Source organism: Anarhichas minor, unplaced genomic scaffold, assembly GCF_050575085.1.
Source record: "Anarhichas minor isolate MPS153535 unplaced genomic scaffold, ASM5057508v1 ptg000002l, whole genome shotgun sequence".
Classification (NCBI taxonomy): domain Eukaryota; kingdom Metazoa; phylum Chordata; class Actinopteri; order Perciformes; family Anarhichadidae; genus Anarhichas; species Anarhichas minor.
In genome coordinates, this window is record NW_027466448.1 from 9,437,077 (window position 1) to 9,464,926 (window position 27,850).

The 27,850-nt window shown below is 41.5% G+C and overlaps 1 protein-coding gene across 1 annotated transcript; it reads left to right on the plus strand.

Annotated features, from left to right (window-relative positions):
- Window positions 1–838: 838 nt before the first annotated feature.
- On the plus strand, window positions 839–27,654 carry gnaz (guanine nucleotide binding protein (G protein), alpha z polypeptide). The gene is made up of 3 exons (XM_076089599.1): window positions 839–2,901; window positions 17,310–18,650; window positions 26,270–27,654. Exons 2-3 carry the CDS (start codon window positions 17,928–17,930, stop codon window positions 26,612–26,614), a joined length of 1,068 nt encoding a protein of 355 aa, XP_075945714.1. The 5' UTR covers window positions 839–2,901; window positions 17,310–17,927; the 3' UTR covers window positions 26,615–27,654.
- Window positions 27,655–27,850: the final 196 nt, after the last annotated feature.

Consider the following 27,850-nt stretch of genomic DNA (forward strand, 5'->3'; position numbering starts at 1 on the left):
CTGATGTTTTTACTAATAATAAATGCAAAAAATACGGGGCTGGCTGTTGAATATATGATGCGTTTTACCTCCATTGGCAGCACAATGGGCCGTACATTTAACAGTAACCAAATGTATTTTTTAAAAGTAATAAATGCAAAAATCACGGTATGGATGTTTGTTCATATTACGGTGTATTACCGTTACCAGTACAATGTTTAGTACATTTAACAGTGACAAACTGATTTTTTTACGAATAATAAATGCAAAAAATACGGGGCTGGCTGTTAAATATATGATGCGTTTTACCTCCATTGGCAGCGCAATGGTCCGTACATTTTACAGTAACCAAATGTATTTTTTAAAAGTAATCAATGGAAAAATCACGGTATGGATTTTTGTTCATATTATGGTGTATTTCCGTTACCAGTACAATGTTTAGTACATTTAACAGTGACAAACTGATGTTTTTACAAATAATAAATGCAAAAAATACGGGGCTGGCTGTTGAATATATGATGCGTTTTACCTCCATTGGCAGCACAATGGGCCGTACATTTAACATTAACCAAATGTATTTTTAAAAAGTAATAAATGCAAAAATTACGGTATTGATTTTTTTCATATTACGGTGTATTTCCGTCATCAGTACAATGTTTAGTACATTTAACAGTGACAAAATGTATTTTATACGAATAATAAATGCAAAACATACGAGGCTGCCTGTTAAATGTATAATGCGTCATATCTCCATTGGCAGCACAGTGGTCCGTACATTTAACAGTAACCAAATGTGGTTTTTAAAAGAAATAAATGCAAAAATTACGGTATGGATTTTTCTTTCATATTACGGTGTATTTCCGTTATCAGTACAATGTTTAGTACATTTAACAGTGACAAAATGTATTTTATACGAATAATAAATGCAAAACATACGAGGCTGCCTGTTAAATGTATAATGCGTCATATCTCCATTGGCAGCACAGTGGTCCGTACATTTAACAGTAACCAAATGTATTTTTTAAAAGAAATAAATGCAAAAATTACGGTATGGATTTTTCTTTCATATTACGGTGTATTTCCGTTATCAGTACAATGTTTAGTACATTTAACAGTGACAAAATGTATTTTATACGAATAATAAATGCAAAACATACGAGGCTGCCTGTTAAATGTATAATGCGTCATATCTCCATTGGCAGCACAGTGGTCCGTACATTTAACAGTAACCAAATGTATTTTATACAATAAATACATGCACAAATTATTGTTTTGGCTGATATATAGATTTACGGTGTTTCACTGTCAGATAAACTGAATATAACCGATTTACAATTTACGGTCTCTTACTGTTGTGATTTAACAGTTTTTCACTGTAAAATTCACTGACTTTTCTTACAGTGTACATTATACACTATTGTCTGCAGGTTTCTGTAACTCATTTTTGGAAAGTATCGAGAGTTCACTTCCCAAGCCGAAACCGAGAGCCGATACATTTCTGCAAATATTAAATGGCCACGAAAGAGGAAGCGACTGTACGTTGAGATTGAGCGTCTGTTTACGGTAATTGATGATTACAGTGAGGGAGAAAGTGACGGGGAGAAAGAATGAGGACAATTACACCACCTGCCTCCCAGACCGGATTACAAGGGCCAGATGAAAGGTCAGGGAGAGGCAAAGTTGCTCACCCCCACCAGATGTGCGCTTGCTTTGGCAGTCTGCCCATTCATTATCTCACAGTTCATGACACCAGGGTTGATGTGCAGGCAATTTCATCACACTACACACCCTGAGCAACCCGATCTGGGGGATTTTTCCCGCTGTTGTACAGTGTGTTTGTGTGTGTATCAGGAGGAAGGGAGGAGTCTTTTTACACACTGGTGGCATCCATAATGACAAAGCAATAACTCACATCATGGTCCAGCGCTGCGATCATTATGTTTCCATGTGTTCATGCGTGCATGTGTTCTCTGTGGCTGCAGTCAAGCAAAACCAGAGATGAACTAGAATAAATAATAAATAAAAGAAAAAGAAAAAACCACCACCCATTCACACCCCATGGCATGCTGCCTCATTTGCCCAAGCCTCTATCAATTCTTGGTTATAGCCAATAGCAATAAAGGAAGTGGTCCCACTGTCACAGAAACAGTTGGCACGGAAACAGCACATTACACCATCGTCCAATCCCCCTCCCATTCCTTTGTCGTCATTTCTCCCCTCCCCTCTCTTCCTCTCCTCTCCAGTCCCTTCCTCCTCCTCCTCCTCCTCCTCCTCCTCCTCCCTCTCTTCCTATCTTGTATGTTTTTTTCAGTCATCAATGAAACACAACCAATCCTGCTGCTGGTCTGTCAGCAAATATAATAGCTCAAGAAACAGATCTACTCACTGTATCATCTCCATTCCAGCCGGAGGGGCTCAGATTTCTTAAAGGCAAATGTATATTTTATCATTGTAACATGAAATAAAGATACGGTGCTGTAGCTACCCCATCAAAGCCTGTTTTTCTCTCTCTGTCTGTTACTCTCATGATTTAATCCTGACCATTTCCCCCTTCTCTCTCTATCCCTGCTGACTCCTCCCTCCGTTTCTGTCCTGCACTCCCTCTCTCTGCCTCTCTGTCTCTGACACACTCAAACACACGCACATATATATACACGCCCTCCACCCCCATCGCTGCAGTGTCTCAACTGCCTTGGAGCAAACAAGAGAGGATATAGAACGCAGACGTTAAGACAGAGAAAGTGGGGTGCTGAAAGAGCGAGAGAGAGAGAGAGATGTACTTGAGTGTGTGTGACCCTGTGAATATGAGGAAGATTTGAAGATGAAGCAGCAGGACTAAAGGTGGATTGCACAGAGCCTTTCTCTCCCTGTAAGGGCTTGTCTGCAGTATCCTTTGTAAATGGATGCTGGCTTGTGAACACGGTAAGCCTGACTACTCTCAAACAGACACAAAGCTTCTTTTTTTTGTGATCACTGCAAGGCAGGTCTGGTTTGGACACAGTGGTGGAGCAAGATGCCATTTCATTGCAGTCATTCTGTCGAGGGCGAGTATGTTTTCCTGATAAAATGGGGAAGGTGATGTTCAGAGATGGCACCAAGGCAGGCAGGCAGGCAGCCTGTCCAGTCCCCTCCTCCACCCTGCTAGCTCTGTGCCAACGGACGCTGCTATATCTTATGCTTGCAATCTGACTCATCATCCCCCCCGGAGCATCCTCGATCCGTAGAGAATGTTTTTATCTGAATGCTTAGTTCATGTAATTACTACATGTAGGACAAGTGAAGGATCCGTCAAAGATGTGTGTGTGTGTGTGTGTGTGTGTGTGTCTGTCTGTCTGTCCAGGCCATAAGCTAAGAAATGGAAAGAGGGGAAATGAGAGAGTAAAAGCACACTATCAGGTGTTCAGTACTTACAACTGGCTTCACGAGATATTGATTGTGAATTTGCAGTGGCAAGTGCACATATCCCACGAAGCTCGCAGGCACTGGGATAAGCCAGCAAATTGTGGCTTGACAGCAGCACAGGAACGTTGTAGGATTTGAGTGGAGCTTTCTGTCTGCTGTTCTTTGGGGGAAATTTACCTCATCATTCATTAACAATCTCCAGCTGGGATTTATATCAAGTTATGTTTGTTTGTGAATGTAAAATCCTGACGATGAGAGGGGGCAAGGGGGGGGGGGGGGGGGGGGCAGAGCATGTTCATTACGATTTGTGACATTTTCTGTTTCAATAATCTTTCACATCAGTAACAGAGTGTTGCTGTATTTTGTTCAATGGGGGGTTGGGATTGGTTGTGCAGCATCAGGAGAGCATGTGTATTTGTGCATACTGTATGTGTGTTTGTGTTACATGAGAGAGGAAGAGATAGAGAGAGGGAGAACCAGTGCAGGGAGGGGTCGAGGGGCTGGGGGGGGGGGGGGGGGTTTAACAGTAGGGAGGCAGATGGGGCAGAGGGGCGGAGGTTGATGCAGCAGAGAGCAAGAGAGAGAATGAAGGAAAGAGAAGATTTGGAACAGATTGGATGAAAGAGAGGGGGAAAGACCGTGATAATTTCATGTCGGTGTAGAAAGACAGCGCTTTTCTGAGCAAAAAAAAACAAAAACGCTGGATGTGCCTGTGATAGTTCCCGCGGCAGCAGCTCACATCGAGTACCAGAGACATCTGTGAATCAAGGCAAAGATGGTGGATAAATTCCACCATGCCCTTATCTCTTGAGCACTACTGATACCAAAATGGATCAGGAGTAGATTGACACTTTTGCTGAACGTGTGTAATGTTGCCTGATTCAGGTTTGAGATAAAACGCAATTAAACTGGATAGGAATATTGATCGCTGTCATAGTGTAATGCTGACAGATTGGAATAAGCCTTTGTGGGTTGCTTGCAAGTTGAATTTACTGTTTGTCATCCAGAAAGAGCTTGACATTATGGAATTCAGATAAGCACATATTGAAGCACCATATTTTTTAGGAAGTGTAACTTTACCATTAGCTGAGACGCATCTATATCATGCTTTAATTCTTTCTGACCTCAAATTACCAATGTGGATAAATCAAATAATTTAATTATCCATGTGTTTTTCAAGTATAGATGACTCGCAGTGAAGTGATGTGTTGTTGTCAGTGCAATCAGTGCAGTATTGGTTTCATTAAAACTTCAAAGGGTCCGAGTTGTGATTTAAGGGCGGTTACCAAAATGTGCAGATACTTAATTCTTCATGATGCCATTTCAAGAGAAGATGCACGTCATGTTGCTTCCATGTCAATTACTTAACAGTGGCCTACAATATCACAGCCACAATCAGAACTGCGTGCTCAACAATTAATGTTTTGCATGCAAACAACATGTTGTAAGACAGTGTGTGTCGCCGTCTGTGTTTTTCACCCACAATTCAGAGTGACGTTGTTGATTTTGTCCAGTTTTGACCGTGTTCTCCTCAACAGTCTCAGCAACTTGTTGACCACTAGAAGACAAACCAAGGTCACATCCATTGGGACAAAAGCTCCAATCAACAATCATTATTTCTGTTGGATTTTCAGTTTTCTTCTGCAAGCTGTCAAAAAGTGTCAGAGATCACTAATGCCCTTGGCTTTAAAATGATGGATGACGAGGTCCAGTGGGGAATATGAAGGTTAATCACATGCTTACACACACACACACACACACACACACACACACACACACACACACACACACACACACACACACACACACACACACACACACACACACACACACACACACACACACACACACACACGTACATACTGAAAAATGTCATCATACCCTCATTCAGACAGTTTGAACATAATATTGAACATAATATTGGAAGAAATACAATTGGTCTGATTTTTTGATAAATTGTTTTTTTAAGCCAAATACACAAACCTCAACATGAATTCTTAAACCAGTGGAATACACGTCACATAAATTAAGCATGGAGCCTCTTCCAACAGCATCCAACAGCTGATGTATTTATTCTCCTTTGTTTCAATGGTAATATGCAGTATACATGCTGCCACTCAAGCCGCCTATATGCATGTAAAAATGAGAGCAATAGTGTGACAGAGCCTATGCTGAGTTGACCTCCTTCCACCTCCTTTGTTACTTGCTACATCCACTCCACTGGGTGACATAATGGCAGGGGACAGCGGGGACAGACTTGGTTTTAAAGTGACAGTGGCTGTTGAGGTGGCAGCTCTAGCGCTGAGGAGGCCAATGTCCCCGTCCGGTGCACTTTCAGCCATCTTACACCTTTTAGGTGAGCACACAGTCGACTTGGACAATTAAACTCAGCTCTATTACACTTAAGTACCAAGGGGGCCAAACACAGCTCCCTCGGCAGCCTACTTAATAAAATGATTAATGTAAGATGTCCCTTTTTTCCTGGAGAGGGAGCACCGGAATTAACCACTTCCTGTACATTTGCTTTAGTGGTAGTGGGAATTAACATTGAAAGTGATCTTGCAGAGGCGATGAAATGCCCTTTAACACCATGGCGGTCCATCGAGTTCAGATCTCTCAGTTGCTTTGTCACTCTGTATATTCAGACAGGGCAGCGCTTTGTTTCAGCTGGCTCAGCATTTGTGTTTGTTTTGGGTCTTTAATCCTTGCCAGGTACAGGGACAAAGTGTCATCTCCACACAAACGACAAGGAGACACTGTTTGGCAGACAAGTCTTTTCGACAGACACAGGTGCAGAGAGGACTAATAAAGGACTTGACAGTAAAGCATCAGTGAGGAAAGCTGTCAGCTGAATCAAACATAATCTCAGGGCGGGGCTCTGTTAATGAGTACGTTTTTTTTTTTAGGGGTGGCTCAATTCATCCCTCTCTTTCTCTTCGCCCTCCTTTCTAATCTTTGCTGTTAGTCACATACAGGGCCCTGTCTGTTTTCCTGAGGCCGGCGAGTGAGAGGGCCTTACTTACAGCACTCAAATCTGAGAGGGCAGAGCAGAGGGGACTAACAGAGCAACGTTGTGTTCCATTGCACACACATAACAGCGGTCATATGACAACAAGGAGGTGGAAGAGAGGGAGGGAGGGATGGGGGGGGGGGGGGGGGGGGGGGGGGGGGTGATGATGATGAGGGAGTGTATGGCCTACTGGTGAGGGATGTTGGTCTATACCGAAAGAAACGAAAGGAGTGTGTGTGTGTGTGCATGCATGGACGCACGTATATGCCTGCATGAATCTGTGAATACTACAGGCTTTCTTAGATACAACGTAACGTTTATAGCACAGCAATTAGGTTGTTTTGATTAGGGCGTGCACGCCTGCTTTTCCGAGAAAATACCCGAAAGTGGATTAAAACTGGTGGTGCATGTCAGTGACCTCTGCAGTCCACTGCTGTAGATAAATCAATTCTGATTTCCTGTGTTTAACATGCAGTATAATTGCCTTTCCCTGTTGCCATTTTGTCATATCTCTCCCCTACACACACATTCATCCCGTAAAACATATAACTGTTCAGTTCTTGGCTGGCATCAGTTGGGGGCTTGGCAATAGAGCAAGATTATACATCATTTGATTAAAATATAGGTGTGGCCTTTTCGGATGGTGATTTCATCATTTGGTGTAAATCTTGCAAAGTCTCTGCAGGGGCAACCGCCCTACTGCAATATGTAAGATATCTTACTCTTATTCCTTTTAACATCTACTTCATCATTGTCCTTTACAGCTTTTATTTTACAGTGCCGATAATGTGGCTCAATGGGTGTTGCGTGTGCTGTAGTAGTTATTTCTCCTTTTCCTATTCCAGTTATCAAATCCCCAACTGCAGATCATGTCTGTGGGTTGTACAAAGCCTGAAAGTATCCGTTTCCCACTATTTCTTTCTGTTGCAGAAAGCATTTATCTTATCTGTCATGACCCAAAAGAATATTACGTTGGAGTGTTTGAATGAAGATTAGACCTGAATGGTTTTGATCTAAGTGATATAGTGAGTATGAAGGCAGAAAAACATCTGTAAGCACCAGCAGCAAAAGATCTGTTCAGACAGATATCCAGAGACTCACACGTGTGCTCACATCTGTGTGTACATCAGTGACAACACAAGACTCTAGTGTCCACCTTGTGCCATCTTATCCCTTCGCATCAGACAGCCTACCCATAGCTCAGCCCTGTGCACAAACATGCCATTGTCATCGCCGGCCGGCCTTGTGACTCAGTGTGACCCGCTGGATTGGAGAAGGGGGAAGACATCCATTGAGATCAGGCACGTTAAACGGAGCATTATCACGAAAAAGTATCTAGCATACAGAGGCCTGACCCCCACCCCGTCTCCAAACAGCCCACTGTTTTGGCGGAGTAGAGAGGAGAACACAGCCCATCATTGTTTCTCATAATGAATGAGTAGTGTCCTCACATGTGTACAGTATACAGGCAACTTTCTATGAAGTTGGCATGCAGGACAGCATGTCAATGACGATAACATGAAGCGATGGCACGAAATGTTGAACAAACAATTGTGAGGCTTAAATTAAGGGTTTACAACAACTGGGTTTGATGATTATATTACTATCGACTTTTGTTTCGAAAGCCAATGACAGACAATTCAATTTACTAGCTTATATTGGATTTATCTTCAACTCCCAGATGATTTGGTCCATCCATAATGAATAGGTAGATTCACATCGCTGCAAAAATAAAACGTGACACATTTTCATGCATGTTATAGATTTCCTGAGCTAAGAACAGTGTTTCTCTTGAGGCTGCATTATTCCATTTTTTTTGCCACTAGGGTGCACAAAGAAAGTGTCCTTAGCCAGCGACCACCATATCGCTGGCGTACAGTTGTCTACTCACACATCCAGCAGACACGGAGCAACATTAGCATTCATTTGGAGTCATATTTACAGGCCATAAATCCAGTATCCACTGCTCTTTTTATCTCCGTTTTGATCCCCACCAACATATTTTTGCAGGCTGTTTGACTCTCTTCACCAGCTAGTTGTTGTCTGTCTACCATTTTGATGCAAGGCTTTTCCTCTCTTTTTTTTGTGTGCAAAAAAGCCTGTAGTAACAGCAAATACGCAGGACACAGAACCATACCAATTTGCTAAAGGAGGCTATAAGCTATAAAGCCCTGTAGAGCTGCAGAGAAGGGTAATAATTCTCCATGATTTCAACCAATTTTACATCACATAGTCATTTGATCCATCTTAAAAGTACTGATTAGTACCAGTTAATATAGTTTTCATTAAGCGACACAGAACTGATCTCCCGAGCTTTTGAGTTTACCTAAAAGCTTTACTACAAGAACAAAAGAAACTGACGGTCTGACGGTCCCTTACTATAATGACAACATCAATTTCGAAATCCATTAGATACAAAGTCTCCTGACATATGCGAAGGTGCTATATGACATTAGAGGCTTTCAAAATTCCCCCAGGAGTTTTCTGGTAGAGAAATCCTAGACACACTTTTGCTGACAGGCTCATTCTTTGACAGCCAATTTAAATGTGTCTTCACTGTGTAAATGTGGATAACTAGGTTTTCTTGTTCAGCCTGAATGACATGGTCCCTTGCTTGTTCGTTTTTCACTAGCTATTTTCAAGAACAGATGACATACAAGGAGACCGAATTTAGTGTTGGAAAATGGACCGGATTATTGTAGGGAAAGTAGGCCAGAGTCCGGACGCAGTTCTTTCAGGCTCAAAGGCTAAATCTTGCATAAAATGGTGCAGACTGTTGAATGGTGCTGAGGATCACTCTGCCTGCGACCTATATCTCATATGATTCTGACGTAGGATGTAGAGACCACAAAGCTCTGAGTCATCACACAGAAGCAGGACTTCTTGGTTGGAAGACTTCATTTATTTCATTCCACAGAGATGCACAAAAAAAACCATGTATTTCAGTTATTAGGTTACTAGGCACACAGTACATTTTTCAGAAGCATCACATGCTATAATGTTATCAACGGGATCTGTGTTAGCAACTGGCATTTGGCTGATATTGATCTATCGTTCTGCTGTTAGAAGCATGAAATTGACTGTCTGACTTTTATCCCAGACTTCACATCGTTGTAGTTTCAGTATGTCCAGTTTAGGGAAACAAAAACCCTGGAGTTCCCTGCAGATCACCCACCTATGACTTCCATCTTATTTCTGTCCCTTGGAAAGTTACCCACTTGCACTCAGTTAGCATCTATTCACACAGATGATCAGGCGTATTGGAAGGAATTAAAGGACAACCGCCCTTCTTTAACCATTCATGGTTCCCACGTTTATTGTGGCAAAAGGATTAAGATTATAATCGCCAAAGTAGCCAGCACCATCTTATCAAAAGCTCCCATGGTGTACCGTATAAGCTGCTAGATGTAGGAATTCCTGGAAACCTTGCCAGACTGGTCACATCACAACTACTCTTTCTAGTAGCTCGAGCGCAACTGATTTAAGACTCCTCTTGGCTCTACTCTGAGGCAGTAGGCCTAAATAGATTAAAGTCAGGATAAAACAAGAGAGTGTGATTAAATGGGATACTCATACAAAAAAAAAGAAGAAGATTGGGGGATATAACTGCTTGAATTGGGTCTAGGTAATTTGTCAATGTTGCTTTGTACAAGGTATATTTCAATATCTTTTTTTTCTATTTCAGATTCAAAGATTCCACCTTAAGTTTTGAGTTAAATGAGAAGTAAATGTATTTAACAACATATCAGTTATGGCATAATAGTTTTGATGAGAAATGTTCTTGTCATTCTGGATCATAGCTGCAGCCCTTTAACATGTTGCTACATGTACATGCTACATGAAATCTGTGTCTTATTTCATGAGGAATGACAAAGGTGTGAGTGTTTCATTTGCGATGCGAGCGTATCAGTCGATAAAAGATGAAACATAGACCATGGCGTCATCAAAGTCCACAGCAACTGTTCATGGGACTTTACAGCTGATAGTAGTCTAGAACAGAGGTGCCAAAAACAACGCTTATACAAAGACAACAGTATCCAAACACAAAAAGCCCTTCGTCTATGGCGTCATTGTCAGAGAGGCGATGACAGCGGTGACTGAAACGTTAATAAAGGACCATAAATGTAAGACAGAAATGACGTCTCTTCTTGGTGATATACAATGGGTGCTACATGTATCTCTCGCCAACTTTCACTTTGTCAAATTAGCTCTCAGAGGTAAAAAGGTTAGAGACACCTGCCAAACACTAAACATATGCAGCCTTTCAGGTAACATCAATGCATATCTTATCAGGAAAATGTGAAATCTGTAAGTGGCCATAATCATTATGTCCACACAGTGTTCACATGCAAACTATAAACCTGGATCAAATTACAACACACTATGATTCCAACAGGTTTCTTTCCTTGTGAGTTTAAGCTTTAAAGACTTGATTTGAGTCATGTGCGGCCAAACATGTTGTGGTCCAGTATTTAGCTCAGCAATGCAAAGATTGAAATGTCTTGATTAAAATCCAACATTTCTTTCTAATGAAAGGCTTGTACTTTTAGATTAATTCATGTAATGTTGCAATCGCTTGCTTTTGCTTGATGTTACTGACCCCACCCGTGTCCTTTTTTTTTTGCGAAAGGCTCATTGTTCTCTTTGATTATTCTGCTTTTATTTATTTAGTTTATTGGATTAAGTTCAAGCAAGCTGTAAAATCTATTGTTTCGAGGTGGATCTCATTTTGGTTCCATTTATTAATTCAATCATCAGTCACGATTACACAATAAAAAAATACTTTCGGGTGTTATCTCTTTATTAAAAAGGCAAGAGAACATGTCTGAACATTGCCCCTGTATACATATTTAAAAACCTCCAATGATTACAGCCTCAACACTATCGCTTTGTCAATGACCAACCAAGCAATGTGTATATATATATATATATATATATATATATATATCAATATTCAATATCTTACCTTTGCACAGACATTATTTTGTGACATTTCTTTTGTAGGTATCACACTAAAGTTAAACTTAAGGCTGCTCCTAAAGGAGTGCTGCTCTTCTGTTTACTGTTTCAGATGATATTTTAAAAGTTTGTTTCAACTGTCAACAGCGTCACTACCAGTGTTTAAATTTCTCAGCTCTTTTAAAGAAATGCTAATGCCCATGGAAATTTCAGTTCAGCAGGTGTGCAGTGCTGGTGCGCTGCCGTACAGCTCAATAACAACAGCACAGCTCCAACGATCTACCCAAACTTATGAATGTCGCCCTGACCTCCACCTACAGGGTCAGAGCAGCCTCTTCCCTGGTACATTTCAAATCACTGCCCTGTGTGGGAAATTATATCCAACAATCATATCTGTCTTTTTATACAATGTTGAAAACAAAGACTATGAAACAGAGCTGAAAGATCGCATATAGAGTTGGTCTTGACAGTTGCCAGAGCTCATAAATATCCGAAACGGCCAAAAAGTTTGATCGCCGTTTTACTCTAACTGCCTAATAGCAGGATTTATAGCAGATCTGGGGATTAGCTACTGTTTCACTCCTGGGGTTTCGGATATTATTGTAAGAATCACTCTCTTATATCCCAGCAAAACTCGAGCACTGTATATGGACACCGACCAGACAGCCTTAAGTCTTGCAGTAACCTCTTTTATGTCAGGTTGTCAGGATGAAGCTAGTCAGAAGCAGGAAGCGACCTCCCAGTCACTAAAACGGTTGCCTTTGGTTGAGACAGCATGAGCGCTGTGCAGCTGATTGTAAAGCATGTGAGCTGTTTTGTTTTCTGTGCATGTACTGTATGTTAGTTTTCCGGAGGGAGTCTAACTGCTGGAATGTTCCTTTATGCAATGGTAACAGCCATCAGTAGGCTAGAGATACATTGCGCTTATTATCCGTCTTCATATGAGAACATGTTTACGACACAATGTATGGCCTGTTGGGAAAATGCGATGACGGCAACACATAAGGTTCAGTAGGTCTGCTAACCCATGGGGCATATGGATATGAATTACCATTCAGTCATCAAAGAGTCACATTTCCAGAGCACCATACTGTTCTGAATAATCAAGGTTAAATTGTCCATACATATGCCTTTCTGTATGATCCTGATGACAATGCTGAATGAGCGCCAGCATTATTTCTGGCTGGACCACAGCAAAGCAGGGCCAGGACTATAAATGTGAAAGTCTGTCCATACTTACCAGGTGAGTGAGTAATGTTACACCATTGGCTGTTGCGCTTTCAAAAAAAAGCACGGACACATTGCCAGTATAGCCGCCAAGAAACGTTGTGAGGAGAAAGACGCTCAAGGTATTGCGCAATGCGAAATGCCCCTTCGCTTTTATGAACAATGTGGCCGCATTTTGCTCACAAAAATGTTGAAGAAGAGAGGGTTGCTGGTCACTGATAAAGCGTTCTGTAAAAACAGATGCAAAGTTACCTCGCATCATAGAGAGAAAAAAAACCCATATCTGCTTTTAAATTCTTTATAGAACAAGGAGTTAACGGGAGTCGCAGCTCCCAATACATCATGACAAGTTGCAGCCTTTATGGTGCACTGTGTAATGCTTAACATTTCACCTCTACTACTGGGTCCATAAAATCTAAATTTAGTGATCAGTTATAAAAACAACTACTAACAGCAAGGCAGGAACCTGCAAAATGTGACCAAAACACTGAGAGCTCTTCGAGATAACACGGCTATCTTATCATTTTCACATTTGGCATCGGCCTCTAGTTTACGTGAGCCATCAGTGTGCTTATTGTGGCACGTACCGGGGGCTGTACGGTACGCTCTGGTGTACAGTACGCTCTGGGAGTTTGGGAGGCAGAGATGAGGGAGTGTTTTTGTACTGTTTTTAAACAAAAACTCCGGTCATATCTTACACTTTGCACCTTTAAAGTGAACATAGACTGCAGCCAGAGCAGACAATAATGGCGGCGGAAATGATGGTCTAGTAAACAATTTGAGTTTATTTGTTTTAGGAGTTTGTAAGTCAGTAGCATGACTTGTGATAGCTCAGTATTACTCACCTATTACTATCTCGTCCAGGGCTTGCAGTGTGAGCATACAATTCACCAGAAGCCTTACAAAAATTGAAAGAATATGCTGCCATGCGTACTATCTTCAAAGCATTTTCCCCCTGATCTGTAATGTCCTTTTTGTTTTTACATCCATGGCAGTGTATGAGTTGAGTCATGAGGCCTTGCAGTGGCCTTCGTCTGCGATCAGTTATGTGCTTGTGTAAACACATATTACTGGGACCACTACAGATGAACATTGAAGATTCAGGAATTCACACTATAGACGCTACCACTAACTATCGGTATAACAATTTGCCCAAAATTGAACACATTCGCGGCCATATAGGTTTCAACCGAGTTATGTTCAGTCACTTTCCCAACACGCGTGCCAAGCCCTTGGCCTGCTTAGCCGTGATAAATCGGCAATTTTCTTGCTCAAGTTGGTCCTGATGTAAATTGTAATTGGTTAATAAATGAGAAACATGATTGCTTGCTGGTCCCCCGCTGAAGACAATAGTTATTTATGACGGCAGATGTTTGTGAAGTGCAGTATTCTTCCTACTGCCTGTCGACTGCAGGCTTACTCCCACTGGAACACCTCATCCGATCCCTCTTGAAATGCAAGACTGCTGACCACACACCTGCCCGCCTCATTCATAAAGCATTACAAGATGACTGAAAGAGACACGTGACTTTCCCCCTTTCTTTTCTCAGACTTTTGCTTTTCATTCGTTGAAATAAATACATTTTCTGCATTTGCTCTTCCTCATCTGTGACACACCTGAGCACAAGTGGGACTCGTAGCGCATACTACCGCTGCACCACAGCATGACTTTTCATTCCTCCTCTGAAATTATATGTGATTTGATTTAAATGATGTGTCTTCAGTGGCACACGGTGAGATTGATTTCACAGCAACACATAATGGATTTAGCGCGCTTGTGTAGCTCTTTAAAATAGCATCTGATACAATTGAATGCTCTACATATGTTTAACAATGTGTACTGACCTGGAACACTGAGTTTATTGTCACTATTTACCTGGTGATGTGCTCACTGAGCCTGGAAACAGATGAGGGCGTACCTGCCGACTTTCTCTTTCATTTCCTCTTTTTGAAAGTTGTGCTTTCGGTGTGTTTGAATCTAATTGACCACCTGGTTTTCTCATCCTCTCAGGTGTCAAGCGGCTACAAATATCCACACCATTTAAAAACACTGGTACCTCCTGTGTGTGTTTGATCATCAATGTGAGATTTCTATCTTTGAGAATGTATTCAGACTGTCCAAACTGGCATGGCATCTGTAGATACCATACAATGCATTTTTCTTCCAACAAATTTTGTGTGAGCAATTACATTGAGCCCCTGATGGATTAAAATCACCACTCAACCTAATGTGATTGACCCTTCATTTTATTAGCATTTTTGTGGACTCAACAACTGCAGCAGGTAGGAAGAGACTGTTGTGCAACAGAACCTGGGAGAGTGTTGGAGAGAGAGCTGATGGGCCGTGTGCAGCGGGAGCTGTGAAGGAGAGTGACCAAGCTCGGTCTAATCTCGGCTATCACATTACCTCAGCACCTCATGCCACATTGAGATGCTGGCCTCTCTCTGCGGCCCCCATGGCTCTACCTCCACTCACTTACTCTTAAAGTGACACGCCTCTTCTTCGTACCGGAGCCAAGGTAGCACAGGTGTCCTCGTAACACCTTTTTCTCTGGAGGACGGTTTGACATATATGAGGATAGATAGGACTTGCCGGAGGAGGTAAGCCTGGAAACGTATCCTTAATGAGTAAAGATGATGACACTTTAGGCGTCATGTGGAATAGAGATGATATATTATTTGTTGTTGTTGCTGTCATTCAGAGCTATTTCAACAAAGAGCAAGCATGTTTTTGTCCTGTAGGCACTTTCTAAATTCATTTTTACTGTTTTTTATTATTATTAAAAACTTAAGTTTCAGGCTTTTTTTTTGTTTTGTCCTTCTGCGTTATGCTCCAGTTATTAGGGTGTCAGCATGGGGAATATTAATAATACAAATTCTATTTGATAATAATATACACTGATTTTGTACTGCCGGTATACTACTTCCTTAGCAATTATTTAAAGTGGTGTGACTTCAAAAAGTGCGGAAATGCAAGTGTTGCATATTTCCAGAAATAGCAAATTGACTTCATACGCAGCTTTAATGTGTTTCATAGGCTCTCAAAGTCAGTGATGTGCATTAACCGGTCTGGCTGGCTATGCCATTTTGAGAGGGGAGTCAGGTGCCTGGAGCCAGGAAACAATGCTCTGCACTCTGTTTGTGTTGTGGTGCTTTGTTATGGCTTTGTTCTGCTCTGTTTGTCCTCTCCGCCATCTGAAGAGTGGACCTCACTCACTGAGCTCTGAGAAATGCTTTCTCTCTCTCTCTCCCTCTATGTGATAGGTCTGCAGAATATAGTTCCGCCAACCAAACTAGGCCACAGTATGATTTCACACATTTGCTACTCAGCCAATAGCATACAGCTCGTTTCAATGTGCATCTATTTATTACAGATTCCCACAGGCATTCACTGCTCCAAATTTGTTTTTTTTATCATATCCTAAAAGACATTATTTTATTTGAATGTCCCCAAACTTATTATAATTCAGTATTAAGTATTAAGTTCTATTAAAGTAAATTGTCTGCCTCCTGAACAGCTAATATATGAAAGTAGGAGCTGAGTGAAACCAGAATCTTTTTATTTTTGTGATCATCACTACGTACAATCGTAAGGATACAACACAGATACTGTATCTGGGCAAGGAAAGGGGACTTTATGGGGAATGAAAGCATGAGAGGTACCTGCTGGCTCGAGCCTGTTATTTTCCACTGCGATAGTAAATAAGCATTTCACCTGATGCATTCAGCTGAGCATCATGAGAGTACGACAGTCAGAGGTGTTGCGTTGTAGTGTGAATGGGGGAAGATGCCATTGGCTACAAGGAAACACGTGCGTCATGTTAATCCTGCACCCGTTCCCTTTCAAATAGTAGAGTTTGTTTTTCTCGGTCTGTTGCTATGCGTTTGTTTGACCTTGATTGTGTATATAATGAGCGTCCGTGTGTGCGGTGGTGTTAAATGTCTGGGCGTGGTGAGCTGAGATCTACATTGGCTCAGGGTCTATGGTAACACAGGACTGCTGAGGGAGAGAGTTGGGCTGTGTAACTATTAGGAGCAGATATCTCAAGAGGCAGCGTACACAGAACAAGGGTATACGGCAATGGTTGAATGGAAAGTGTGCAGGTCAGTATGCATGTGACTGTATGGGCTTTCATTGCTAATCAGTCAATTTACATTTTATGGATAAATAATTACATGTCATATGTGTTATTTTTGTTAGTCAGTAAATTGAAATAAGCAGATTGGTGTTACTGTCATGTGTGATAATGCAGAGCTAGAGCCAGGAGGCAATTAGCATAAAGACTGGAAGTTGGCACGCAGCAAGTCTGCCTTTCTCCAAAGTTGGAAAATATGATTCCCAGTACGGCCAAAGCTCATTTGTTTGTTTGAATGGCACAATTGCAAAAACAATAATTTGTACTTTATCCATCCAGCAAGCACTTCTATGCAGTGCTGGTTGGTGGACTCAGTCAGTGAGCACAGATTTTGGTATGAAGATATTTCTAAATCTATTTCCCCCCTGCTTTGATGCTAAGCTAGGCTAAATACCTCTTGTCTCCAGCTATTAATCAAACGTAAACACATAAGAGTGGGATCAATCCTTTTATCTCCAAGAGAAGAAGCATATTTTACAAAATGTTGAACTATTCTTTTAATATGTTATTGATGTAATGGAGAGTGATGAAACTGCTCTTACTTGTCTTGAACATGCTATTCATTTCTCTTCTCTTTTCGTCTTATGTGTTGGCAGACTCGCAGCCCTTCAGTTGCTGGGGAGATATCACACCACAGAAGACGCGGAAAAGATTTGATCAGGAACATCAAACAAAACAGGCCAATATCGAAGTGAGGTGGACGGTTGCGGAAGCCAAACGAGTGCAACGTACCACAAGAGCCATGTGGGAGGAGAGTGAGGGGGCTTTGCTATTCTCACGCACCAAGCCCGAACAATTTGTTTACTGATATACGTAACATTCCCCAGCTATTGTCCAGAGCTTTTCATCAGGGGGAGCCCCTGCTATGCACCACGGCTCCATTGGCTTCAGCAGGCAGTCCAACCCTCAGTGCCAGGCACTGTGTGGGCATCCCACAAGTCTGGGTTCTGCCCACACAGGACTCACCGACTGCCCCTGAACAAAAATAATGAAATACTCCTGAGCCACTCCTCAGTGTGGTGGCTCTCCTGTCTAGTGTTAAATCGGTCTGTTGTGAAGTTCTGTCTGCCTCTTCACCGCCACGTTCCTACCTTTCAGTGAAAACCCTCTCCAACTCTTCCACTAGCTCCTTTTAGGTCACCACTTCGTTGTAATTTGCTTTCCCATCAAGCAGCAGCACGAGTTCCTTTGCGCTCACCACGTGGTGGAGGACCATGGGATGCCGTCAGAGCTCGGAGGAGAAGGAAGCGGCGCGGCGGTCGCGGCGAATCGACCGCCACTTGCGCTCAGAGAGTCAGCGGCAGCGGCGTGAGATCAAGCTACTGTTGCTGGGCACCAGCAACTCGGGCAAGAGCACCATCGTCAAGCAGATGAAGATCATCCACAGCGGTGGCTTCAACCTGGATGCCTGCAAGGAGTACAAGCCCCTCATCCTGTACAATGCCATCGACTCGCTCACCCGCATCATCCGCGCTCTCACCACCCTCAAGATCGACTTTCACAATCCCGATCGCGCCTACGATGCTGTGCAGCTCTTTGCCCTCACAGGGCCAGCGGAGAGCAAAGGGGAGATCACTCTAGAGTTGCAGGGGGTCATGAAGCGCCTGTGGGCCGACTCAGGGGTCCAGGAGTGCTTTCAACGATCCAATGAGTACCACTTAGAGGATAACACTGCCTACTACTTGAATGACCTGGACCGCATCTCTGCGCTTGAGTTCATCCCAACTGTAGAGGACATCCTGCGGTCCCGCGACATGACCACCGGCATTGTGGAGAACAAGTTCACCTTCAAGGAGCTCACCTTCAAGATGGTGGATGTGGGCGGACAGCGTTCGGAGAGAAAGAAGTGGATCCACTGCTTTGAGGGCGTGACTGCAATCATTTTCTGTGTCGAGCTAAGTGGCTATGACCTCAAGCTCTACGAGGACAACCAGACGGTAAGAGAGATCTCTTTTTAAAGGGCCCACATTTTCATAGTAAATGTATGCACATGCACACGTGTGTGCACTAACACATGCTTGCACACAGCAGCCACTCTCCCTAACACAGAGGTCAGATATCAACCCAATCAGCACAAATTCTACAAATACTTATAATTACGTTTTTACGAAGTGTGACCATTATTTCTCACAATGTGATTGAGATAATTCAAGTGGGGAGAAAATATCTCTTATGTGAGACAGATAACATTTATTTGACTCATGATCTTAGATACCAATAACCTTGGTATCTAGATTTCTGTCGAAGCAATTAAGATAATGATTGCGTCATTCACATTTTTATTTTGAATTTAATTTGAAAGGAATAATGGCTATATCCAAAATCATTTTTGGAAACTGGGCTGTTTGAGGATTACTTCAAATTAAAAATAATAATATTTTAATAAAGGAAAGAGCTTTAAATGCAGCAATTAGGAATTAAAAATAGGATTGTTTCCCAGCATTTCATTAAGTAGATAAAGTACATTGCATTTCCAAATGCACGATCTTTAGCTGACTGAAAGATTCCTAAAGCAGCTTATCATTCAAAGAAGGATAACAGACCTAAACAAACAGAGTATTAAAATGCATTCTACTAAGTTTAGGTCTACAGCTACAGAAGGCAACTGTAAAACTTTCAATCTGTACAAAAATGAAATGTATACCTAAAGTTGCGGATCAAAGGTGTACCACTTTATGCACCGTTATTCTCATCCTAAAAAGCATTACTACCTAATGTTACCCCTCTACAGTTCATTCAGTTCTGTTTAATAAACAATTGGGAAAGTCTTATTCAAATGTAATGGTCCTAATCCATGATTTTGTAAAAGTGGGTGAAACACATTCACACTGCCTTAATGTGGTAGTGAAACTACTTCAAACCTGTCTGAATGAGAGTGGCCGGCGTTCCTTATCTCTCCTTCATGGTTGTGGAATTTGAACGATTAGCATATCTGTTTTGTTATCAGAGTGTTTTGGAATAGTTGGGTCGTTATTGCTTGTTTATCTGCCTTTTTGACAATGGAAGGTCAACAATAGATTCTGTTTATGAGGGGTCAGCTATTTTCTATTTCTTCACAGGCATGATCACATTTCTTTCCTACAGAGATTCTGGTATCTATTTACACCTCTTTATACACAATAAATAACTTGAGGAGGGAACTTTGTCATTCCTGTGACTGAACTGGCCTGATAATTCATTGGTTCCCCAGATAAAACAGGGTAAAACACGAGAGTACACCGTGCTGGGTTATACCACGAAATCAATTAGTTTTACAGGTTAAAAATAAAGTCTGAGGAGAAAAATGCAGTATGGTGTTAATTGAGTTCACAGAATAAAGTGTGAGGCTGTACCTGTGAGAATTAACAGATTGTGAAGGCACTGCATAGCAATGGGAGTTCACAGGTGCTAGAAAAAAAAACTTTTATTATTCTAAGACAGGAGAAGAAGAAAATTCAGCAATGGATCAAAAGTACCAGAAAGAAAGAGCTCCTTAAATTAGAGCAGCCACCCTGCTGCGGAACCAACTGTGAATACAATTTCTGCTAAAACTGACATTTTCATGGTTTCAAGGGTTTGTGGTTGAATTAATGACTGCCTTTACAAGTGTATGTGTTTGAACACGTGAAGCAGAAGTTCTCGTTGAACACACCGGGGGTTTCTTCAGTTGGACAATGGCAAACTTGTGACAAAGTAACATTATTACTGGCTGTGATCTTCTGAGGCCTGTAACATGTTGCCTTATCTGTTTCAAGTGAAACCCGTTCACAAAAAAGCCCTTGGTGTTCCCGTTAACTGCATTTGCACAAAGACACGCGGCACGCCAGACATCAGCTGAACGAGTCCAAATAAGTCTTGTACATTTCAGGTTTAGATGTGTTTTAAAGTGTTATGAGTGATGAGCACACAGAGTGTTATTCTTCATCACATGGATAGAACATGCAAATGGCAGAAATGTGCAGAAGTGTATCAGGATGCACCTCATTAAAGTATGACCTGGAGAGATGATCTACTCACATTTAAAATTGAACAGCACACTGTGCATGAGGCGTGCATTTAGTCTAGTGCAGTCACGCCACTTTAATGCTGAATAAATATTCAAACACGTCAGTGACAAAGCACTCATACAGTAACATAAAAACACATTAATGTCGTGGCTGAGATGGTACAGTCATTTGTAATATAACGTAGGCTGAACATTTATACTGTGACCGCAGATTTGTGAAAGAGAGGCTGAACCAGCACCACATGATGGTGGCCATACTGGACATCGGGCCACGCCTTAATAAATTAACAGGACCATCAGGCAGACGGCATAATGCAGCAGCAATTCTAAATTTAAGTGTAGTCCTAATCTTAACGTTGCTATGGTTCCTTCAGCATCTACAGAAGGCTCCTTAGTGAATTCCTGCATATTGGAGCCGTCCGCTTCTATAACCACAGTCAGCTGACGCCACGCTGCCGAAAAGCTGTTACCTAACACATATCGTCTAGCCTCTGCATGCTAAATAAATCTGCAATGCGAGGAAAAGAAGTTTGTATCTGTGTACTGTACGTGTGTGTGGTTACAAGGTTTACATGATACAACATGAGAGAATAACAGCAGTGAAACACGATTTGGTTTCTATTAAATGAGGTTAAGCGTCAGTTAATATTAAAAGAATGAAGGTCAGTACAATGTGAGGGCAAAGGACTGACCCTGATTCTGGTGCAGAGAGAGAAGAATACTAACAAGCTACAGTGGTAGAGAAAATGGCAGAAACAAATTCAGCAGATTAGTAAATATACGGAGAAAATATTATTCTTTTGGAATAAACAAACTAATATGCAATACCTACAAAATACAATATTTCAAATATACCCAGAAGCCCTCAGTATGTTAGACAGAAAACATGCTTCTAACACAGTTATCTGAATAGCAAAACACATGTCAGCCTCAATGCTCCAAACACAGACAAGGCAACGTATCTCAATCTTCCAGAAAACAGATACTGACAATTAAGTAGAGCAATAATGATAATGAATAGCAGGATAGTGGGCAGGCGGCTCTCAGGGGAAATGTGTACATATTTCGAAGAAAATGTTTTCCTTCTGTTTGGTGGGATCGTACGAAAAGGAGATAACTGTGCAGGCTCAACAGATGTTTCAAAAAAGAACAAAAACAGAATATCCCTGCCTTATCCTTTCGCAAGATAGCAAACCTCTTAAAAAATAACCTAAACTGCAACTCGTATTTATTAGGTTGAACAATAAACAAACTCGATTTTACAACCGAGACCATATCAGAAAGTACTGTCGAGGTATGACCTTGACACATTTATCGGTTAAACATTCCATGAACAAACATCTCAGAAATGTTGAATACATTTTCAGTAAAGCTGTTGTATAGCATATACATTGATTGCTAATTAATGGCTCCTGAGCACAACATGAACCTTTCCTTTCCTTCACCTCTCCTCACACAACTGAGTCAATAATGTCCAATGGCATAGACCTGTGTGAGATAAAAAAGTCACTGATTCAACTTTCTGGACCAAAGGTGACTCATCAATTGTAGTTCAAGTGCGAGTCTGACTCTTCCGTTTCTTAGTGAAGAACCGCAGTAGCAGAATGCTTGGTTAACAAGCGTGTTAGAATGAAGCACAACAGGGATTATAGGAGTTGAATGGCACGCCTAGAGGAGGCAATGCACAGCGTTTGTTGCGAAATTCGTTGGAAGTTTCGAGGGTTCATCAGTTCTTTTTGTGCATGCATATATACGGTGATCACTAATTAACGGCTCCAGAAAACAGTCACACTTATAGAAAACCGCTGCTTTGAAGGGAAAGGTGTCGTTTTTAATAAGAATGGCTTGTTGTGTCCAATAATTAGCTCCGTGGTCTAAATCTTCAAAGCTTCTGACAAATGTCACACGAGCAGAAAAACAAACTTCGTCTGACGAGATCGACGCCGGTTCAGTTTCAATGCACCGGCTCACGCAAGAGAGAAAATACACCATAATAATTACAGTATAACATTTACCCATCAACCCATCCCCTGATGCATTTTCCCTGTCCCATCCCTGTCTTCATAATGAATCGGTTGCCTTGGCTACTGTTGCTTAGCAACAGGCCAGTCAAATGCTCCTAATCCTGCGCTGTTGACAGTGAGCTGTGACTAGGGAAGGGAGGATGAGAAGGGGAGAGCAGGGAAGAAGAGAGAGGTGGGGGGGGGGGTTGTGCAACAAACAGCGGCGCTGGAGAGAATATATATGAGGTGTATGCGTGCGTCCTTGTATTGTGTGCCTGCGTGACTGTTTGTGGGTGCAACATCTGTGTAGTGCAGGTTTATATGCAATGGCTGAGGCTGAGCAACTGCAGCAGATCCTGTGTATGTGAGGTGAAAATGAAAAGCCTAGATGTGAGGTTATAGCGCTTGTTTAAGCTTGTGTTAGCCAAACATCAAGGCACACACTGACTGCAGCGTCAGCTCTATTTCTACTGTCTCAATTATTTTTGTATTAATCTCTAAAAACAGGAATTAATTACCCATCACATGAAAGACGAGTGGACAGGAATCACGGGTGTCTCATGATTTTATGTTAAGGTTTGCCATGTGCGCTTTATCCTTTAAAGCCTCAGCAGAGACAACTAATGAAGTGATGTGAACGTGAAATGACAGTTTCCCTGATCGCTGACTTTAAATCACATCAGGTCCCTTCACCAAAAGAGGAAGGTGTCAGACTGCTGTCTCGAAAGGTATTCAGGAATCCTCTCCCTCCCTTAGCTACAGCATCTTGACCGCCGAATGGGTTATTGAAGGTAGCATGTAATTGAATTGCTTTATTTGACACAATTGTGTTTTAAAAAAGAGTTTTCCAGGAAACGGAATTCAAGGATTTGCCAATATTTTACACATTAGCAAAATATTATTTATTGTATTGATTTATTGTTTGTTGTCCAGATTCAATTGACTTTAAATGTTACTAAAATGCTCTAAGATGACCTGGAGTCTGAAGATTTAGTGCGACACGTAAGTGAACACGTCTACCTTCAGCTGGACATCATCTGCAACATAAACAGGCAATTATACAAAATTGTAATTCAAATGTGTGCGTATAGCTGATAATCAAAAATGTGATTTTGGTGAGATTCTAGCGCAAGAATAATATTATGTTCAATTGTGTACAAATGCATTTAATGTTTGCTTTGAACTCTAAACCCAGCGGTGTTGCTGCCACATAGATATTAGTAATCAAACAGAGAGGGAAAACACAAAGGGAGAACATTTTGATTTTCAGGCACAGCAGAAAAAAACATGGTGACAGAGAACATCATCTCGGTAGATAAGAGCAAAGCACTCCTTCTTACAAGACTGTGGCATTGAAAATGAACCTTAATGAATTACGAAGGGGTGGCTATACACTTAAGTGATTTGTATTAATGGTAAACAAAGCAATGACTTCTTCATTAATACTTAAACTTAATTAAAGCCTGCGCCTCTGGTCTACTCTGACAGGAAGAGGAGAGGGGGAGAGAAGTGTGTGGTTGTGTGTGTGTGTGTGTTTGTGTATCAGTGGGTGTTTGAAGCGAAGGAAGGTAGTCTGCATGCTTTAGTGCTCTGAGGTGGTACCCTCCCCCTCCTCCCCCTCGCCATTAAGAAAGTCTGACTGTAGGAGCGCCGTAGTGGCCAGGTGAGACTAGCGACTCCCGGGCTCAGCTTGCTGTCTCCTGCCGTACTAGCTGAGCTCTTGTTTTCACACTGTGCGAGGAGGAGTGAGGTCAAACAGCCAGACATGACTGTGTGTGTATTGTTCATTGTTTAAGGGCCAGTCTTAGTCCCCGGGGGAAACATACTTAAACAGAAAGGAGAGCTTATGTTTCATTGTGAGGGTAACAACATGTGAGAGAACGGGAGCAGAAAGGAAGACACATGAATGAATGAATGAAGATCAGGGCAACAGATACATTCTTATGCAATTTGTAGTGAACAAAGCCTTAGTTTGTTCCTCATGTGTTATGTCATTCTATTTGTTTAATAATAGGACAAAAGGTATTTTTGGAGAAAAGGTTTACTGTATCTTAGTTTGCAGTACTTGTGGTTCAATATTTTCAGTGTGTTCTTGGAAATCTTTGTCCCTTGAACAGTTTTCCTTCAGGGACGTATTTATTATTATGGGCTACTTTGTCAAATTTGAACAAACACACTACGTTTTTCTATATAATCTATTATAACAAGGAAGTTTTAATGGACATAAATAATCCAATAATGTAGAGTTTTTAACTTAAATGAGCCGATGTAAAAACATGGACTGCATACAGTATAAGGGTTACATGCAACTTTGTTTTCTCATAACTTTAGGCTTTTCATCATTTTCCAAAAATAGTGCACTTACAACACTGAATAATCAAGGCCAACTTTGAATCCACACTATGATTGTCTAATCCTTGGCTACTCCCCTCGGTATCTGTTTTCATGCTGTGCAGATCTTGTGATTTGCTCAGAGCACCATGTTGTTTCTGTAACCTTTTAAACAGCAGTCTTCCATCTGACAACCTCCCAGTCACAAGCTACTGGCCAGTCGCCACATGCCAGCAGCTGCCATGAAAAAAAATCAACTTTCTTTTCTCTTATACATTCACCGTCACATGAGCGCAAACTGTACCGAAGCACATGGATGCAAACATGCAAATCAACAGATACACACACACATTTTATCTTTTTCTTCTGTACCAAAACCAACAGATTGCCCCAATGCAAAAACAATACTTTTTTTGTTTTTGTTATGTCCTGTCCTGTCCCTGTCCTTAATGCTAATGCCAGTCACATGGTTCATATTCTTGCTGTTGTACTCTTCCTTGCTTTATCTTTTGTGTAGCTCATTTATCTGCAAGACATGGCAGACAGCCGTGATTTCCATTATTGTGAAACAAAAATGTGGTCCTGCGGGCTATAAATGATAATGCATCAACATTTGGAGGAACTTTGTTAAGATTAATTTATGAAGTTGAGGCTGAAGAATAAAACAGTATCATAGAGCCAGAGCAGTTACGGTGCAGAAGAGGCTTGGAAGAGAACGTTACAGCAGTCTGTCCTCAGTGTAAACACACAGAAGTCTCTGCCTCCGTGTGATCCATTCAGATGTTCACATATGACAGTTATTGTCACATTTTCAATTATTCGCAATGGCGAGATGTATCTGTAATGAGTAAAGTCACCTTCTGTCACCAATCATTTCACGGTATAGTGGTAAAAACAAGTACTCAGCAGTTCCAGAGGAGAATGTGCAGAGAGTTCAAACGCAGGACTTCATGTGTCTGCGTCTCAAGTCTCTGTTGACATAACAGAGAAGCCGTACCATTGGCTCGCCAGTCAGTCCGTTTTCCTGTCTTCATTTTCCCCCTCAACTCACGCCGTACATGGTCTAATTTCCTCTCTTGGGTTACATGACCCTTCTTGTGAGAATGCGGTCTGATTGTGTGATGGATCGGGCTGGTTTGGGTTGTTGCTTCAAAGTAAATATTACATTTTTCTGAAATAATGTCTTCACGGTGTGATCTTCTTTATATTTCCTTTCTCTCTCTCCACATCCACACAGAGCCGCATGGCCGAGAGCTTGCGCCTGTTCGACTCCATTTGCAACAACAACTGGTTCACCAACACGTCGCTCATCCTCTTCCTCAACAAGAAGGACCTGTTGGCTGAGAAGATCAAACGCATTCCTCTGACAGTGTGCTTCCCTGACTACAAGGGTCAGAACACCTATGAGGAGGCAGCTGTATATGTGCAGCGGCAGTTTGAGGACCTCAACCGCAACAAGGAGACCAAGGAGATCTATTCGCACTTCACCTGTGCCACTGACACCAGCAACATCCAGTTTGTGTTCGACGCTGTCACGGACGTGATCATCCAGAACAATCTCAAGTACATTGGGCTGTGCTAGGACCTGATTCTGGCAGGGGGGGTGGGGGCCACTTGGCAGCAGTCGGCCCGCCACCAGGCTGGATAAACAAAAGGCATGTCCGTCTGTCTGTCCGCATGTCCTGACAGTTTATCTCTTTGAAGAGGTGCAACAGAGACCTGCAAAAGAAATGAGGTAGTAAGGTGGACGATACTGTAGATTTATGCGTTTCAGTTGAAACAAAAGAGCTGATGGGCCATGGTCAAGATGGGATTTTCACCCAATGTGTTTGCACTGAATATGAGTATGCAGAGACACCCAAACACATGCACACACACACACACACACGCACACACACACACACGCACCAACACATATCCTTATGTTTGCTCACACAAAAGACCTTTGGATCAACAGTCAAGCACTTGTTTGACAAGGTAACACTGGAAATGTTAGACAGCTGCCCCTACCTGCCTGCCAAACTCGAGGTAGTAGGTCTGTACTGATGGTTTTCAGTTACTTTTGTCTCCTTCATTTTGTTTGCCACAGTCAATTAATGCTGCTTTACAAGAAGAATTTTGAAAGAATCAATGTTCTCTATTGGGTTGTCACCTTAACAATAACCAGTGAGTGCACCTGATGAGACGTGGGGAGAGCCTGTATATCTGAGGGGGGAAAGAAAATGTCAGTCGACATGATGTCACAGGGTTTCTACCTAAAAGAGGAAACTGCCACAGTGTAAATCTGAAGTGAAATACATTTTCTACACACTATTTCTGTTTTTCCCTCCTGGTCAACTCTCTAATGTTGTTCTTTTCCCTCTATCTTTTATCTTTTTTGTGTTTTAAAGAAAGATTATGTCTCTCAAACCTGCTTTTTATAGCAGGTCACTGACCTATTATAATACCAAGAGAGTGTTATGCTCGGTAGTCAAAAGTATTCTTTATGGTCATTCCAGTTTCCAGCAAAGAGACAACAAAAAAAACAGTGCCAAGATCAATTTGTAAATAAAACCAGATCCCATCCATTATGTTCATTTTTGTTTATTTTTTATGGACAAATACATTTAAACATGCATGATTTTGTTACTTTGGGATACTAATATATTTTCTTTGGGATTATGCTCCTCTTTTCCTAGGTTTAAATAATATATTCCCAAATATATATATATATATATATATACATATATACATATATACATATATATACATATATACATATATATATATATATATATATATGTATATATACATATATATATATATATATATATATATA